General features: G+C 45.1%; 1 protein-coding gene across 1 annotated transcript; it reads right to left on the bottom strand.

Annotated features, from left to right (window-relative positions):
- Positions 1-2752: 2752 nt before the first annotated feature.
- Positions 2753-16224, bottom strand: marchf11 (membrane-associated ring finger (C3HC4) 11; the record flags this gene model as incomplete). Its single annotated transcript, XM_084546462.1, has 4 exons — positions 2753-3557; positions 4697-4889; positions 6514-6669; positions 15796-16224. 4 exons carry the CDS (start codon positions 16222-16224, stop codon positions 3235-3237), a joined length of 1101 nt encoding a protein of 366 aa, XP_084402588.1. The 3' UTR covers positions 2753-3234.
- Positions 16225-20007: the final 3783 nt, after the last annotated feature.

The raw sequence follows: 20007 nt of genomic DNA, 5'->3' as shown, positions 1-20007 counted from the left end.
CACCCCCACCCCATAGCAATGACACTCCTTGATGGCAGCAGCGAAATCGGTTCATGAACAACTCAAAAAAACATGAAGAACAGAACAAGGTGTTGACCTGGCCTCCAAATTCACTAGATCCCAAACTGATCAAGTATCTCTGGGATGATCCACAGAGGCCCCTCCCCTCAAAGACCCCCCCACTAACAACATTCTGTTACCAGACACCACAGGACACCCTCAGAAGGCCCATGTCCATTTTCTGATGAGTCACCACAAGGGAGACCTACAAAATAATAGGAAGGTGGTCGTAATGTTATGCCTGATCGGTGTAGCTTCCTCACAAGGTAAGCATAAAATCGGTCTTGATGCTGAAAGGCTTCTGTCACACCCACAGTGATATCCAAGCAGTGATGTTTAGCTTCTCATGTAGCCTCAAGGCAAATTTTGAAAGCAAAAGCACTTAAATCCAATCTGACACGCTGCAAATAACCCACACTGCTCGCTGTGTATATAAATATTCTTTATACATTACATCCATGTTACATTCAAAAGAAACAGAACTACATCCGACAGAGAAAGTCACATTCAAGTCATTTCTGTGCTGACATCCAGCCTCCTAAGGCACCAAAACAAATAAAAAACAATGAAATAGAACGACCTAGGTCGACCCACCCAACCGAAAACCCCACAACCCAAACACCACAGGGCCCTTGGAACCTCAACAAAAGGCTAAAGAGCGAGAGAAACCACACTTTTAAAACAGCTGTATTTATACCGGCGCAAACCATCTGAGGATCCACCCCTCCAGCAGTGAAAACAGAAACCTCTAACAATGACATTCAAAAAAGTCTGCTGCATCGTTTTGTGAAACTACAACCTTTAATATCTTTCTGACATCAGTTTTTGTGCTCATTAGCAACCAATCGCTAGGCCCCGTGTCCCTGTCCCTGTATCCTGAAGTACAGCTCTGCAGACGGCATAACTCACAAGATTACATTAGAAAGGCGTGTTTGAATGCTAACTGTAACTGTGCTCCTCAGGTGTTGGCATGTTAGCGCAAGTCAGCCTGAGCACAAGCGAGGCTGACAAAGACTGATGCTGAACGGAGCCTGATGGTGTGTTCAGACTTGTTTTATCCACGTGGATTTGACATTTATAAACAGAAGATTAGCTACAGCAACACTTCTAATAATCGGCCTAATTCATCATTGAGTTTTGTCCTTTTAAAATAGTCTGTGTTACACCAAGCGCCTTCGCCACAATGAAAAACTGGAGTAGGCATATACTATACAGTATATGCAAACGGCCGTTAAAACTGAACTTGAATCAACGTTATACAGCCGGTTTACCGTAAAGCAACAGCTGCAAAATAACTGACTTGTATTATACAGGGCACCTATTTACTTCCTAATCTGTTCCCAGTCCTTTTCTGGCACTATTTCACTTCAGTTGATCGGGTTACATTCATTTAAGGCACTAGGTCACACACCATCAGCTACAAGAAGCTAGCTTGGTATTCTGAGACACCAAGGCCGAAGAGACAAAAGAGTGATCGCGCAAGAGACAGCACAAGATTAAATCTCAGGCACCGTTCAGAAGTGTTAGAGTCCAGATGTGAACACTGATCTGGTCTCTAGAGTCCAGGTTAAACACAGATCTGGTGTCAGATCTGGTGTCAGTGGTCAGTGGTCTGGGACACATGTGACCTCCTTCCTTTGGTAGTGTGAACACACAATGAGTCCTGGGTCACATTAAAGACCACCTACTCAACAGGGCTGATCTGAGGAAGAGGAGTTTAACTCATTCATTCAACCACTGTTAGAAATGATCACATGAATCAGTGATGTCTGTTCATTAGTAATGAGAGCCTTTTAAAAGATTCTGGTCTTGGAGCTGAGAACCAAACTAAACTAGAAACTAATCTGAACTAGAATCAACTTCCAGGTTCAGTTCTAATCTGAGCTTTGTCTCTAAAATAAATCAGATCTTAACGTGTGAGAGTCTTTCCATCTTGTTCCAACATCTGGATCATGTCTCCAAGTCAACAAGCAGCTGTTGATGGTTCTGATCCAGCGGTAGGTAGAGATCCATTAGAGACAGCAGCTGCTACAATATTCTACTGACCACATGATGGCGCTGCTGATTTACAGACACACAAACTGAGATCAGATCTCAAGTTCTGGCTGGGGACGCATGTGGAGACACGTTTTAATTAACACCAGGTGGAGACACAGGTCCTAAAAGCCGTCCATCTGCGTTCTGATTGCCGAGGCTGGAGGTCAATTCAAGGTCTGAACGAGGCCTGAGCCTGACTTTTAGTTGTTAGTGAGCATCTGCATGACTGACACTGAGCTGACTTCCATGCTATTGGACTGACAGGGTGGGGTATCGTTGCACATACTTGATGTTGTACTGTGTTAGCAAAGTTGTCGACTTGCTAGTTTTTACATCATCAGTTTTAGCAGCTAGCTAGACAGCTTATAACAGTTAACAAGAACAAAATTTTTGCATAATAGTGCTCTAAGTCTGAACACACCCTGACAAAGTCCAGGTTTGTTATTGTTATTTTGTTGTGTCATGAGTATTACATGTATGCTAGCATGGCTTTGGATTTTAAGTTGCTCTGCTGTCATATTGGTAATGACATGGGGCTAATTACAAGGAAAACTAAACTGAGGTATTCTTGCTGCTTTTTTTTTAATAAGTTTGAATTTAAGAATAACTGAACTGAAACAACTGGTCCATTTGAACGACTTATTCGTTTTCACTTGTAAACCAGATGCACCAACATGGCCTCCATGTTCCTGTAATTAGAACCAAGAACACAGCTTTGTGCTACGTTCGTCACCAAGTTCTGACACGTTTTCTGAAAGATCCCAAACATTCAAACCGTAGCTAAATAATGTCTTAAGCGTTGTTGCCACAAATCAGCCAAAGTCTAATAGTACTTATTGAGTTATGGAGTATAGGGCTAGGCTGACCATGCACAATATTCATTGACACTCACAGAGACAGATCCTAAACCATCATGAGATCTGTAATGATGTGCTTGCAAGTTGTACTGAATATGTCTACGCCACAAAACTGTGTCTCCTAACAGTGTTACGAGATTGTTTTTTTGAGGACCGGCCCCAGAGAAGGCAAACAATTTTAACTAAACGAAGAAAAGGAAACAAAATCTGATGATGTGACTGTCCAGAATCGTTTTAGGCCCTTCAGATGTTTTGTTCCTGCATAAATACCACAAAGCGTCTACACCGACGTTACACGGATGACAACCTCTCCTGAGTCACCGTCCTGGCCGAGGTTGTTTCGTTGCACCAGCCCGGGGCAGAAGGGTGCCAGACAGAGGCAGCTCCATGGCTGCGTCCCCAGCTGGGTGGAGTGAAAGGGGCCGCCGGGGCCGAAGGTGGCCAGGGGCAACCAAAGCGTCCTGGGGGCCAAAGAAGAATGAGCAGCGCTCATGTCCTCCATGTCCTTGGCCTTGTCGTAGCCCTGAACATCCCAGTGGAGGTTGACGGCCCGCCAGCGCATGAAGACCTTGTACACTGCTGCCCCCTCATGGACAATCAGGCCTGTTACAAAGAGATGCATCAGAAAGGAAATGTTGAGCCAGTCACATTTTTGTCATTATCAGCCATAGGCAGTATAAAGATGGACGGTGGAACTGCTCCTCTAAAGTGAAGCCAAAGCAAGTAGAGCTCCCCCTGGTGTCTGGCTGCAGTATAGGTCATAGGCTCCACCCCCATCATGTTAGTGGGCGGGACTTGGGCCAAACTAAAACTCTAAAATACACATGAAATACATTTTCAAGGATGGTTTCTGTCATTTTAGGTAGTTAATATAATATTGATGCATCTTCAAGGGTCATTTTTTTTGGATAAGTTCAATTTTAGTTATTTGACGCTATAGAAACAGGATGTGACACGATGGTGACTATCAGTTGCTATGCCAACCGCTCTCTAAAGCATCCGGTGGGACTGTGAGAGTTGTCAAAAAAACAAAAAAACAAGTGGAGGTAGAGCAGAGCATAGTATTAATTAAACTAAAACATGAGTGAGTCTGGAGGAAGTGTGGGCGGGGCATCGATATCACGTGGCTCCACCCTCAGACCGTACTGATCAGACTCTGGCGCCAAACTCACAAGATGGCGCCGCCCGTATCTCTGGGAAAATATGTCAGTTTGGCCAACACAAGGAAGTGGGGGATGTGCTGTCCATATTTATATACAGTCGATGCTATCAGCCGTTCCCTGGCTTTGAGAAATGTTCAGTGTTTGGTATTTTTGTTTACGTGTTTGTATTGTTGCATTCCTCCTCATTTGGTTCTACCTCAGTTTATGGGTTCTCCAAATTACTCCCAATCAAAGCTGGTTTGGATTCTTTCAGTTTGTTCTGTTGGGTCAGTGTCTGGTCTGTTCAAACTGAATCTTGGAAAACATCTTTCTGACTCGCGTAGAAAGAAATCTGTGGGTTTTTCTGCCTTTTGAAGGTGGAGCCAGGCATTAAGAGTCTCTTTGTTGCTCCGTTTTTAATATGAACAACTAAGAACATCACTCCGCACGTCACCTTGAAGAGACTGATAGAAAATGTGAGCCATTAATCTCATTTTTAGAACACAAAGTCAGCGCAAATTCATTACTGTTGGCCAGTCTGTGGTAGACTCAGATTTTATTTAGTCTGGCATAGACTTTTCAAAGTAAAAAAGTGCTCACCCACGCAGACCAGGTCCATGAAGCCGTACATGCCGTAGCAGATCTGGAAGAGGACGTCGCGCCGCTGCCAGATCGCCTGCGGGCTGAGAGCCGACCACAGCAGCCAGGAGATGCTGGCCACCAGGAAGAGAGAGCCCAGGAACACCGCGATGATCTGCACCTTCTCCACCAGGGTGATGGTGATGGATTGCCACTGCGCACAGAACGGAGGCAACGCATGAAGGGCATGGAAACCATATTGAAAAGGCAACATCCTACAAGTCTTTATTTTTACCATATTTAGCACTGATCAGCCGCAACATTATGACCACTGACAGGTGAAGTAAATAACATCGACCATCTTGTGACAATTCAATGTTCTGCTTCCAGGGTTACTTAGATGTTACTTAGACATGTAGCACCCCTCCCCCCTTTCTAGCAAGAAGCAAGAAGGTTCTAGGTTCTAATCCACTGGTTAACCAGTTCCTTTCTGTGTGTAGTCTGCATGTTCTCCCTGTGTCTGCATGGGTTCTCTCCAGGTTCTCCAGCTTCCTCCCACCGTCCAAAGACATGCTGGTTATGTTCATTGGTGATTCTAAATTGGCCGTAGGTGTGAGTGTCTCTCTAGACCAATGACAGCTGGGATAGGCTCCAGCCCCCCCCCCCCCCCCCCCCCCCCCCCAAACCTCCAGAGGACAAGCAGTTACAGAAGATGACTGAATGCTGATAATGGGATGACTAAGACGTATTTTTTGTTGTTCACTAATGACTGGCGTTTCATCACTAATGCACCACACTATCATTTCTTCCAGGCTCATTTTGTAACTGCAGTTCTGCTTTGTCATTGTGGTTGAAGCTGTTCAGCCATGTCCACTTATTTCATGTGCTATAATAATAATTTGCTAAAAATAAGCCGAGAGAACTTTGGTAATTTCAGGACAGCTTCAGCAGAAGCATCTATTTCTTGTCGGTTTGCTGGGGAAACTTTATTTAATTATTTATTTATTTTTAATTATCGCTGGGGCACTGTGTGGCTGTTTTCCTCCAGGAAGCTGTGGATATTTCTGGGCATGAATCTGGCCGGTGGGTCGATACATTGGCGACTGTAAAAACAAATCTCTTCTTAATGCCTCGGTTGTAATTTAGAGAGCACGCTCGGTGGATAAAGGCCGGCAGCGTCGGAAGGTTTATCGCTGTAGAAAGCAGTAAAATATAAAATAAAAACGACAGAGAGGATGTGGAGGGCAGCAGTTTGGCGTCACGCATCGCTTTTCAGGCACTTTCAAGGAACATCCGAGTCGTTTCAGGAAGAAGAGCTCTCGCTTGTTCCATAATGCCCACGTAGTTGTCAGCATTCAGGAACATGAACCTCAAACGTCTGTTTTACAATGGTGATATGATTAGACAGACTTTTAGTCAGAAACACCTTCTTTTCCAAGAGCACTGGTTTATGTTAACTCATGTGCCTGACTGGCTCATGAAGAGCTTCCTGAAGTTTTCATACTGCGACTAATATCTTTACTGGAACCTCAACAAAGTCACTTAAAGGTAAGATGTACGTAATCCAGTCAATGTAAATTCAAAATTCCAGTTTTTGAAATGCAGACACCTGAAAGAAATCCAGTTATGGCATGATTTTAATCCTGGTTTTAGTGCACTGAGGCTGTCTGAACAAGTCACCCTGGAGGTCACGGAAAGAGCAAAGGTCAAGGCCGACACAAAATAAACATATATTCAGAGTTTCTACTGTGTATGAAATCAAGTGATGGTGCAGGGTTCTCGTTGCCTTCAGTAGCTCATGAAAACAGCTGCTGTACTGAAACATATATGTATTTTACCTGCCACGGTCTCTTCAAGTTGATGGCGATGACGTGGAAGCGGTAGCAGCAGAGCTCGCAGGTCCAGCAGCCTCGCTCGCTGATCCACTTCAGCAGGCAGTGCTGGTGGGTGTAGCGCACCGAGCCGTCACACCGGCACGGGTTCAACAAGTCGCCCTGGAGGCGGCACAAAGAGCAAAGGTCAAGAATGAACAGGGATTTCATTATAGAGGAGATAAAATATTTATGTGCTATCCGCTGAGACCCTGCGTCCACATATGGGGACATTAAGATTTAGGTTTTCCGCAGCTTATTCTGCATTCAGCTCCACTATACCAGTTGTCGTCATAAGTAGACGTTTTTGTCTGCCATCTAGTGGTAGCAAAGGGTCAATACACTAGTCAGTGTAAAAACATGATACCAGATTCATTTTATTCCCAATCACGGGACAAAAGCAGACAACGTACAAAACCTCATCAGATTTTACAGCTGAAACTTGTTTATTCACACTTATTAACTTTTCTAGTTTGATATGACACGCATATTTAAGAAATTTTCTCAATAGTAACAAGCTACAACGTCGCTAATTAGCAAGTAGTCATCTGAGGACATTGGGATTTCGTTGTTTGCAATTCTGTGTTTGCACAGCTATGTTCAGACATGGAAATGAACAGTTTTGAACAGTTTTATATTTAAACAACGGAAAAAAAGGTGGTTGTTTACAATTCTGCTTTTGTGGAATTAACAGTTTTATATTTTGCTAAACATTGGTGACTTATTGTAATATACAGTGAAATAATCCCCGTGTCCACATATGAGGACATGCTTAGTGTTATACTTCTTAGGTCCTAATAATCCCAAATACCTTGGAGAAAAAAAAAATGCATATTTAGAGAAGCTCAAAGCACAGTTTTATCTTCATGGAGGACGGAGCTGAACGCAAATCCATCAAACCAGAGAAGGCAACGGGCTGGTTAGTCATTTCAACTTCACAGGTTGGAATCTGATCAAAACCCATTTCTGATGGTTATACACTCATACTATTTTTGTCCGTTTCCATTTTTCAGTATTAGAAAAGGTTAAATTCATCAGTAGCTCCTCATACATTGCCTACTGCAACCCTGAGCTCTTCCAAATGTCTCCACAAACTTCATCTGGTCCAGAACGCTGCAGCCCGTATCATGACCTGAACTCCCTCCATGGACCACATCACCCCACTTCTTCAGCAGCTCCACCGGCTTACAATAAAATTTGTATTGAGTACAAGATCCTGCTACTTATCTTCAAGGCCCTTCACAACCAAGCTCCATCATATCTGTCTCCAATTATACGCACCCTCCCTTACTCTCAGATCCTCCTCCGCCACACAGCTTATTGCACCATCTGCCCATCTGACTGTCCACCATCGGTTTTAGAGCATTCAGTCACTCAGCTCCTCCACGCATTTGGAACATTCTCCCAGCTGGCATCCGAAACATAGACTCTCTGACATGCTTCTAATCCAGACTCAAACTCATCTTTTTAAAATAGCTTAACTCCCGCTTTCACTTGTATCTCATTTCTATAAACTTTCAAATGTGTTTCATTATATTGCATTGTATGTTGTATTCTTATGCTGTTTTATGTAAGGTGACCTTTAGTGCTTTGAAAGGCGCCCACAAATAAAATTCATTATTATTATTATTAACAAATGAGAAAGAAGTGAAAAAGAAGCAAACAAGAAACTGGAACAACATTTTAAGCAACTTAAATTAAAGCATCAAGCAACAAGAGTTATCCTCTTTGGTTTTTAGATCCAGTTTCCAACGTCTTTTGGATCTATTTCTGGGGAGTGGCCATGTGGTTCATACCATCTATGGTAAACAGAATATCTTTTATCCTTCCACCAGCTGCTCAAAGCAGAAGCACCACAAAGCAAACAAAAAAATAAATTAAAAAATGGAGATAAACTAGCTACTTGATATTCATACCGTCTCCTCCTCAAACGTACCAATGATGGATCAATCCTTTAGATTAAATCTCTTTGGGATTAGAGAGAAACCTTCTGCATTTGGCTCAGTGCTGGAGGCATCGATTCAACATTTAACCCACATCCATTTTCAAGGTGTATGTGCCAACCTTCCTGTCATCTAGCCGTTTCCAGGACGTCACTCCCAACGGGTCGTACATCAAAGAAAATCCAGGACGTGCTCACCAGAGGGCCTCACCAGCATCGCCGGCTCAGATCAATGATGGCTCCTCACAGCTACAACTCTAGAGGATATTAAAGGCGGGATGTCATCAATCACCACGGCCGTATCTATTTGTTTCTGATGTTGTTCCTGGAGGCATTCCTCAGGCAGCCATTACTGCGGCGCTGACCTGCCGGCTGCGCAGTGAGTGGCATATTAATAGTATATTAAGGTCAGTGGTCAGAGAGCTCATTTTTCATCGTGTCATATTAACCTTGTGGGTTTAAAAAGGACCTCGGAGGCTTTTGAACTGACGCGGGATGGCTACGCACCGAGGTGGGGGTTGACTGAAGCAACGTTAAGGACTATTTGAAAGTCTGTGGGTTCTCTAAAGGGAGAAAAAAAATCCTCTTATTTTAGTCATGTTAAGGTCAGTGGACTCTACGAGAAGGTCAACAAGGCCTCAGTTGAAGAGGGTGAAGACAACTATAATAAGGTACATCGACACCGATTAACTGGCTTTCAGTGGGTGGGCTATATTAGGCAGCAAGTGAACATTTTGTCCTCTAAACTGATGTTAGAAAAAGAAGAAAGGGGCAAGTGGAAGGATTTGAGCAACTTTCACAAAGACCAATGACGACTGGGTCGGAACATCTCCAAACCTGCAGCTCTTGTGAGGTGTTCCTGGTCTGCATGGGTTCCTGACCTCTGATGAAAGCTCCAGAATGCATTATGTGAAGAAGATAGGTGGACAAAGGCAGTGTGACTCTTTGGTCGAGGTTCTACTGGGAGATCTTGGGTCCTGTCATTTATGAAGATGTTACTTTGACACGTACCCCCCTACCCTAAGCATTGCTGCAGACCGTGACATGGAAATGTCCTGCACACCTGAAGCCTGTCCACCTACCAAGCCCTGCAGCATATCTACCCTGGCCTCTCATCTACCTGTGTGGTTAACTTGCCAATCCAGGCCGACTAAGAATCAGGTTTTTCTTCTAATTACCAGCTCCACAGCCACATCTCTAGCCCAGCTCAGCACCACGTCACCAACTCACTGCCACCCAGTTCAGCCTGCTTCCTACCTTGCTACCACAGCCAGCCATCGACAAACAATAACACGCAGCTTCATCTTTAACTGCCAAGATTTACATGAATATCGCTTTTTCAGCACAAAGCCTCCAGATCCGTTCAATTCAATTTTAATTATACAGTGTCAGTAACGATACAAACTGTCTCAAGACGCTTTACAAAACCAGAGCAAGCCTGAAGGTGACGGTGGCACAGGAAAAAAAAAACAACTCCCTTTTAACAGGAAAAAACCTTGAACAGAGCCCAGCTCATAGGGAAGGACCCATCCACCTAAGGCCAGTCAGGTAGGGACAGAAAAGAGAGAGAAGAGAGAGGATAAGAGGAACGAGATAAACATACATCTAGGGAGGGAGGGACACACAGCAGTTAACATGTTATACAGTAGTAGCACAGAATTGCATGAGTATTAATAGAGAAGAAATTAGAGGGCAAGTGCTCAGAGCCAGAGAAAAGAAAGTAGAGGATAGGAGCTTGGTGCCAGAGAAAAGAAAGTAGAGGACAGGAGCTCAGAGCCAGAGAGTAGAAAGTAGAGGATTGGAGCTTGGTGCCAGAGAAAAGAAAGTAGAGGACAGGAGCTCAGAGCCAGAGAGTAGAAAGTAGAGGATTGGAGCTTGGTGCCAGAGAAAATAAATTAGAGGACAGGAGCTCAGTGCGAGAGAGAAGAGAGTAGAGGACATGTGCTCAGTGCATTGTCCTCCAGGTGTCTTGGGTTATTGTAACATAACTAAGGGATGGTTCAGTCTAGCCCTAACTATAAGCTTTATCAAAAAGGAAAGTTTTAAGCCTGACCTTAAAAGTAAAGAGGGTGTCATCCTCCTGAACCCAAACTGGGAGCTGGTTCCACAGGAGAGGAGCCTGATAGCTGAAGGCTCTACCTCCCATTCTATTTTTGAAATTCTAGGAACCACAATTAGGCCTGCACTTTGAGATGAAAGTGATCTGTGCTCTGTGTTTGGGTCTGATCTGTGATTTGGATTTTTTTTTCTGCTGTTTAATAAGACATTCTCTGACGTGAATATTTAAAGTGTCAGATTTCTGTTTTGCTATTCTGGTGATGACCGGTGAGCTTGCCCAGCCTGCGGCCTTGTATCAAAATCAAATATCAGCCTGGACCCGGAGGCAGAGTTATTAGATTAGCCCTGCTAATAGGCTGTAGCCCACGTTCAGAAGACAGGATATTCACTTAGGCGTTTGCTGCCCCGACTCCTCTCTTCCCCTCAAGCTCCGGCAGGGATGAATCGCTCCCTCATCGGGCTTCGCTGTCACGAGCCAAACAGGCCTGGAGAGTGTCAGATTTCAGAGACGGTTGGACGGAGTGTCCATTTGTCCCCGCGGGTCCACATCTGTCCATCCACCTTATGGAAGACCTGCCGACAGACTGACTGACGCATCTCTTCGGGATAACGTGTACTGATCGATCATCAGTCGTTATCCATACGATATCATGAATGTGGTACACTTGGTTTCATTCTGTATTTGTTGGTATAATTATTTTTGCTTTTCATGATGATCTGCAGTCTGCTCCCACCCTCTTATTAAGTGTCATGAGTGACAGACACATGCCGCCTTTTTAAAATTGAGGAAGGATGAGTCAGCCCTACATATGTTAACTTTAACAGACTTAATTTACAACACGGGAAAAAATATGCTACTTTAAGATTAATGTTGATGTTTGTTCACTAGTGAATATATCAGCCCTGCACTAGGTATTGTCTTAAGCATCGGCATTTGAAGTTCAGTTTAAAGTCGAGCAAATGATTCTTGGCCATTAGGGGGCGGTAAAACAAACAGAGAAACAGGCAGGAGCGACACTGGTTTAACATCGGCTTAAAAAAGTTCTTATAGCTAACGCGTTAGCAAACAGATGCGTTTTTGTCGTCCCTGCAAAAAAAAAAAAACTTTCATAGTCGCATCCATCTGAAGAATATATATGTTTAGTATTCCTGCTAACTGTACATCTTCTTTCTACACTGTAAAACATCACAGCTCCATTAGGGTTTCTCTCTTTAACTCCAATAGTCATGGTGAGGTTTTGGTATTGAACTCAATTTAATAGGGTTTTCTAAACTTAAAGTAATCTATTGATTGGCTTCTTGTGAGTTTTGTCTGTGTGGTCAATGTTCATTTAAGTCAACTTTAAGTTTAGAGTTGAAAAAAGTGATGGAGGAGGAGGAGGAGAAAGGATGATATAATATGAATACTGGGAACTACAGAGGGTTTTTAAATTAGGCAGAACTATCACTATAAAATGGTGATAACTTTGAGACAAAAGAGGATTAAACCTCAGTATTACAACGTCAACAAAAATATAGATCTCCTTTAGCTGACATCACCCTGCACCAGCAATCACAACACCACCATATTGGCAGGAAAGCGCACTTTTCAGATTACTATTCAGTTGACAACTGCAGCAACTAACTAACTTGTCCTTCTACCAGTTACATCCAGAACTGGTCGACAGCTGTTGTGCCCCAAGTTGAAATCGTTTTAAAGGATTCCCAAAGATCCTGCAAGGTGTCAGATGTGGATTACTGCAATAAAACACGCAAGGATCAGGCACGAGAGAACGGATTCGTCTTGTGCAGCGATCACTTTATATCAGGAACAGAATCCAGCGTTTTCCAAGTGGAATGTCTGTTTAGTTTTTAACACCATGTCCAACAGATTTCTTTTCATGAAGGCAAGTTAGGCTAATGTTTATAACGTGGAGTATAACGTCGAGTGTTGCTCATTCAGCACTAAAACGACTCACAATAAGAAAGAAAATGAGGATCAAACAGTTACTTGTTATTGTAGTTGCGTTGCTGTTATGAACCTCCTCAGATAAAGTCTTCAATATATGCTTTCAGTGACTCTCCGGAGTCAACATTGTCAGCACCGGCTGTTTCAATTCTTGAAAAAAAAAAATCACACCTGGGTCATGATAAGGGTCCATGATATATAATCTGCAGAGTTTTTCTTGAACTGGTCAATTTCTATCTGTTTAAAGTGCTCAGTAAACTCTGACGGCCTGAAATCAGCTCTGGCGCCGTTCACTATTCCTCAGAGTTTTCCAGCCAATATGGCGGCGTCAACAAAAAAAGGTGACGTGACGCCCACAGCTCTGTTGGAACCATAAACCTAATGGATGGGTGGAGTTTAGAAGCCATTTCTCTACCAGGAATGAATTCCAAAGAGGCTGTTCAAATAAAGCCAGGATGTCATCAGTCAAACAAAAACATTAGTGCTCCCAACTTAAAATATGAATTGATATGAATTTGGTTAAATTGGTTTTCTACAGTGGACAATGTGACCTAATAAATTGTTTTAACTCATAGTATCAAGTTAAAACAGCTTACTGAGTTGAACCAGAGTTTTTTTTTTTTTTCATGAGGTTGAGTTTATTCGCATTTTTAAGGCAGCAGGTGAACTTTGGTTTCTACGTTTCACTGACTTGAAATGTTTTACAGTGTAGCTTCATCACCGCTCTCTAACCTTGTCTGCTGTTCACTGCAGGACACAAACTATGAGCTAAAACACACTAGGGAAAGCCTTCTAGTATAACAACCCTTAAATCTTGTCTTCGTGGAGGTTATATCATTCAGTATTCGAGCTGTTGATTCAACTGTGTTTTCATTATTTTGACATTGTAGTCAGTGGGCTGGGCTAAATAACAGAAACACTTGATGATAAAACTGGACTGAGTTAAGCTCTAAACTCCACCCTCCAACATGATCATACGTCTCTCATGTGCCTCAAAGGAAAGACACAAATCGCATTTAACTCCTTGGCCATCAGCTGCAAAGGTTCTAGTGTAATGTAGTAGGTGCTGGGTCAGAAACCAGAAATGAAGCCGGCATGTCTCGTTTCAAGCCTCCCAACCAAGCGTGTAACAACAACAGGTAAGAGGTCTGACTGTATTCTTACTTGTGCTGCAAGGAAGAACAGCTTTCTGCTCTGGGTCAGTGAAAAGGAACCACGCGGTGCATCATTAGATTTGCTGCCGCCAGAAAATCCTTTCATGCACACTACACTCACACTAAGATCAGTTTTTATAAAGTGTGAGAACCCTGTTTGAATAATTTGGAGCCTGAGGAGAGGACTGACTATACACTGCTGAATGGTTGGTTGTGTATACGTAACTGAGCTGATCAGTTGCTGCAGACTGTGAAGACCTGGATCGCCTTCTTGACGCTGATTCAACATTTACTGAACGTCAGGGCAGTTATGAACGAGTCCAGGACGTCAGAAAGCATTCACTAGAGTACCTAATGAACTGGCAAGGGTAACACAAGTGAGCTTTTTCACAAAAGCCACAAATTTGTGTTACAATTCTTCATGGCTCATGAAGGAAACGTTTCATCTCGACTGATGTGGTTAGCTGAACGCTAGGGGCTCTGTCCGTGGTGCTGAACAGAGGCGTACGCTGTGGACGTTATACAGGCAGATTTTTCTTATAAGTTTTCACACAGTGGCGCATTTGAGACGTCCAGAGATTCTTTTACAGGAATCATCGTCAGGTCAGTTGAGGTATTGGGAGTTCAGATAATTCAGAAACAAAGCCAGAGCTGACCTCTACACATCCGCTGTGCTCAGCTTCTACGACCACGTGGTTCAGAGTGGTTTCACTTTTTACTGAGTCTGGGTTATAGCTGAACCTTTTCTTAGGCTGCTAGTGCCTTTGAATTTCACCAAAATTACCTGCACCTACACCTGCACGGTGGCCGGGTCACTGTCCATGTTCAAGACAAAGTTTTACTTTAGTTTAAGTAAAAAAAGAAAAGAAAATCAGATCATTAAAGTAAAAGTGGCAGAATGAGATGAACTGTTACAGCTCAGCATCTGAATCTTTACTTCTTTAAGTGAAATAAATAAACAATTATCAGTTTAAACCATCAAAAGTAAACAGATGGTTGCTTATACAGCGATCAGCCACAACATTAAGACCACCTACAGGAGAAGTAAGTAACATTGACCATCTTGTGACAGTTCAGTGTTCTGCTGGGAAACTTCTGGACCTGGCATTCATTGGTGTGGATGTTACTTAGACATGTAGCACCCACCTAGACCAGACCAGGCACCCCCACCCCATAGCAATGACACTCCTTGATGGCAGCAGCCATCCCCAGCAGGATGCAGCCTGACACAGACACACACACAAAAACGCTTTAGGAACAACTAAAAAAAAAAAAACATGAAGAACAGCACAAGGTGTTGACCTGGCCTCCAAATTCACTAGATCTCAAACTGATCAAGTATCTGTGGGATGATCCACAGAGGCCCCTCCCCTCAAAGCCCCCCCCCCACTAACAGCAGGACACCCTCAGAAGGCCCATGTCCATTCTCTGATGAGTCACCACAAGGGAGACCTGCACTATATTAGGAAGGTGGTCATAATGTTATGCCTGATCGGTGTATATCATATTATCTGAGAAGATCCACAGTCTTCCGAGTCACTGGTGAGGAGTTTTTGGTTGTGTGTATTACAGTGCAGGAAGAACTTTAATGTAATAACAGGATTTTATTTCCTCTAAGTGCTGTTGGGGAGTTTAAACCCAGACTTTGAAAGGAGCCATAAAACCTCTGTGCACCTGAAATGATCTTGGATTACAATAAAAACCCTCTTCAGATGTTAAGATGAGTGTGAGATTGTCTCTAGGACAGAGGCCGAGTAGAAGCTTGAAAACTAAATGTAATGGTTCAGTTTTTAAGTCATTAAACAGTTAATCAGGGGCCTTCTAAGGCTCACTGAGCTCCGGTTTGTTACTGAATGAACCTGGACCTGCGTTTACACTTCTGGCTTATAATACAGTTTGATGCCGTTTAGTTGTGTGCTCTCTCTCTCTCTCTCTGTCAGTTCCCAGCATGTGAACTCTGGTGACTCCACTCAGCAGCTTCACCTCATTTTAAATGACATGAGTCGCTGGTGTCAACCAATCAGCGTCCAGAGCTGCTGGGACCCGTGTCCTCACCTTTGTCGTGATTTTCAGGAGTTTTAATGTGACGGGACTAGACGGAGGACTAAAGGCCAGGCTGGCTGTCAGTGGGTGCTGGTTGCGTGTACCTGCTCTGCGCCCTGGAAGCAGATCCTGCAGCTGGGAGTGGGGATGCAGTTCTCGCTGCTGCAGTTTGAATGCATCCCCTGCGTCTTGCTGGATCTGCCCCCGACCGCGCCGTCCTCACCGGAGAAATCCCCCCCGTTGTCCTCCTCCTCGCCGAATTTCTCTGCGCCCCCACCGCGCGCATCCCCGCAGCTCCGGCCCTCCCGGCATCCCTCCGCGTCCTCTCCCTCCTGTCCCCGCTGCTCTCCGTCCTCCTCCTTCTTCTTCTCCTCCTCCTCCTCCTCCCCGTCGTCCCCGTCGTCGTCGTCGGGGTGCGGACGTCCTTGGGAGCCGCGCGGATCGCCTTCCTCCCAGGTGTGGCGGTGAGTGATGGCAGTGCCTCCGCTCGGCTCCCCGCAAGCTGGACCCGCATCTCCCTCCTCTGTGCTCATAATAAAATGAAAAGTCGAAATAAAATTGCATAGATGCCACCCGACACGCGGACACGGTATCCACCAGCACCAGCACCAACCACCACTGCGACGCAGGGATGTGATGCAGCCTCTGGGGCTCGCAGATCACGGCGCCGTCGGCGGATGTGCCTCCGCTCCGTGGGCTCCGAACCGAGCCGTGCTCCTGTAGCCGAACCCACAGCGAGGCAGCCCGGCAGAGCTGCACATCAGCGTCCGGAAGAGCGCGGGAGTGCTGCGGACCGGTCGCTCGGCTGGAACCGCCTCATGCGCTCCGGAGACCCGGGGAGCATCTCCAAGCAGCCTCCATGCATCGCAACGGGGCTCGGCCGTCCTGAGGCGCCTAAATCCCCCTCTTCCTCTTCCCTACCTCCTCCTCCTCCTCCTCCCTCCTCCCCCGCCTCTTTAGAGATGTAGCCCGAGTATTGAGCCCTGCTGAGGAGCTCTTGAGCAAGAGTCAGCTCGGCTGCACGGCTCTCTGGTGAGTCGTGCACTCCCAGGAAGCAGAGAAGCCAATTTCCCCAGAGAGATGAGCAATCAATCACATTATTACCCCATTAATATGATGGAGGAGATAAGTTTCCAGACCCATGCAGGCACTACTTCAGGCTGTAAAGAGATGAGCTGCATCATATTCACAGCAGCAGCAGCAGCAGCAGACCGGTCAGTCGCTCTGTCTGCCACAGGGAATATTTTATGTGGTGGGATGTGGTGACCCACTGCACCCTCCCTGCGTTAAAGGCCTCACCTGCTGGGTTACAAACACCATCATTATCAGGGCTGGTGGCTTAAAGCTCAACCTCAGCCGCTGATAAACCGTGGAGCAGGCGGTTGATGGTGAATTCAGGGGTCCAAAGAAGGGGGACAATAATGTAAATGAATGAATTAAGGGCAACATTTGTGCTTCCATCAGTGATTATGGTTTGGCTCACGGGCTTTAGCTCTTGATCTTGGGATCTGGTAATGACACGGTTTCATTGCATGGTTTTGATTCATTTCACAGAGGCCTTTTTGTTTTTAGGGATTCCTCGAAGGAGCGCACACGGACAAGGCTTCGAAATGTCTGCAACAGGAATCTCTGAAAAATGGCTGCTGGTTTCTCACTAGCACAGACACCGAGAGTCCTCCAAACAGGAAACATAACAAGGATTACAACTAACTGAGCATTAGGAAAATGATTTTAATGGGAGTCAGTGAGAGCTGCTGGTGGCTTAAATCTAAATGGCTTTCTGAAGTTTTGCAGCAGTCCTTAAAAGTCAAAAATCAAAACGTTTTCAGCCAATATGCATCAGAGACTTCCAGATCTAACAAGCTGCAACCAAACATATGAATATGTATTTTACATATTGCTCAGTAAATTTAGCAAGTTGCTCAAAAGACAGTTGGAAAACCTCAGCATACGTTTGAGTTGGAGTTTCAGGCGTTTCCTGCACAAATACAAAACCTGATGAATGAATCAAATCCCAAACTGATCAAGTATCTGTGGGATGATCCACAGAGGCCCCTCCCATCAAAAGTCCCCCCCCCCCCCCCCCGACAGGTTCTTTTTTTCACACATTTTAAGATCTCATTGGTTGCAGCAAATGAAAACATTCATTAACGCTTTTTTCTGTAACCGATTGTCCTCTGGAGGGTCATGGGAGGGGCTGGAGCCTACAGGATCACCAATGAACCTAACCAGCATGTCTTTGGACGGTGGGTGGAAGCTGGAGAACCTGGAGAGAACCCACGCAGACACAGGGAGAACACCACACAGAAAGGAACCAGTCGGCCGAGGGATTAAAACCGAGAACCTTCTGGCTGTGAGGCATCAGTGCTAATGGAAGAACTCAACAGAAGGGATCCAGTTGTGGGAATGAGTAATGATCTGAGGTGCACTGAGCCTCAAATAGTCCAGCTCGGTCTCTAAGGGACAAAGAGTCAGACCGTAGAGGTTGTATCTCTCAGCTGAGACTTTCCTGAAAGGTCTAAACGAAGGACATGGGTGCTGCAAGCAAACAAACAACAAAGACTTTATTCAAATATGAACCTGAACTAGCCACGGAGCGTCTCAGTTATTAGAGGGACGTCCTTTTTGCTGCTGCAGTTTGTATCTTATTATCATCCTCCAAATGGACCTGGTAATAAAGTCCAAGGAGCTTCGGCAGGCGAATCATATGCTTTTCCAAGAAGAATCTTCTTCCTTTTTTTTTTTTCTTCTACTTCTTTTGAGGATGTCTTTCTCTTTCCGGGGAGCGGGCCAGTAATGGACTCTAATGCAGCAAAGGAAATTATCCACTCATGTCCAATCACTACCTACGAGGCACCGATCAATAGCAGGTCCCCAGGGCTCGGAGGGAGACCGGGCTCGTGCTGAGAGAGGAAAGGAGAAGAGAGGAGAGGAGAGGAGGGAGGGCGTGAACATGTTTAGGTTTAGGACGGGGGTGGGGGGCGGGGCCTGAGGCTGTCTCTAAATTTACTTTTTGGGGTTTAACCTTCAGTGGGACTGTGGTGGCTCAGGTTTGGCTCTTAATTCTAAGACAGTGCTGCATAAAATGTATCAGGCGTAACATTATGACCACCTTCCTAATACTGTGACTCATCAGAGCATGGACATGGGCCTTCTGAGGGTGTCCTGTGGTGTCTGGCAACAGGATGTTGTTGCTTTGAGGGGAGGGGCCTCTGTGGATCATCCCGCAGATCAGTTTGGGATCTAGTGAATTTGGAGGCCAGGTCAACAAGCAGGTCATTGCTATGGGGTGGGGGTGTCTGGTCTGGTCTAGGTGGGTGCTACATGTCTAAGTAACATCCACACCAATGAATGCCAGGTCCAGAAGTTTCCCAGCAGAACATTGGTCATAATGATGTGGCTGATCGGTTCAACGCATATAAAATTCAGTGCTGAGAGTTGTTGAGCTTTTAGGGCCTGGGCTAAAGTGAGGAACTGATAGACCGACAGTGTTGTCACGGAACCGCGCCGCTAACGAGACTAAAAATAATTATTTCCAGGAAACAGAGAGGAGAGCCAATCAGGAACAAGTCTAGTCGTGATAATCAAATCTGTCCAGTCAGGCCATTTACCAGAAACGCAAACAAACCTCCCATCTAAAGGGGAGCGTTCCGTTTAATTCACCTTTAGACTAAACTGTTAAATATCCTGATAATCTGGAGCTGGATGAGAACATAGTCTCAAAAACCATCTCTAGCCAAGGCAAGCATCACCTCCTCCTCCTCCTCCTTCTTCTATGACTTCCACAGTGATAATGTCTCTCAGCCATCTGCCCTGCTTCTCTCACCAAGTCGTCCTGATCAATTAGTCTCCATCTCGCCGTCGGCCTGTCTGCTTGCCCCTCCCCCCCCCCCCCCTCTGTTTTTCCTGTCGACTCTGTCCAACAGTGGCGTACTGTACGGGCAGAGTGCCCTAAACCTCTAAAAACCATCGCGCCGCAAACACTCTCAGCCTGCAAAAGGAAGTGGAGAGCCTGCCAAAAGATAAAGTGGAGGACCGCAAACAAATGGAGTAACTGAGCTCATTAATGTGGCAGCGTGGTGGGTCAGCATCCTGCTCCAGCCCCGATCAGCTTTCCATGACATCATGCGCGTGAGCCTCAGAGCCATTGATAAATCTGAAGATGAGACGCTGGTGGTGGTGGTGAAGATGAGCTCTGACCGCTTTCTACAGGAGACCATTGATGATGGAACCAATGACGAGCAGGCTGGGGTTTCTGGTGGGGGGCGGGCATGTCAAAACTAGGAAAATGTTGAACTTTTAGAGCAGAAGAGAGT

This window comes from Chelon labrosus, assembly GCF_963514085.1.
Source record: "Chelon labrosus genome assembly, chromosome: 6".
Taxonomy (NCBI): Eukaryota; Metazoa; Chordata; class Actinopteri; order Mugiliformes; family Mugilidae; genus Chelon; species Chelon labrosus.
This window is presented reverse-complemented; position numbering and strand designations above follow the sequence as displayed.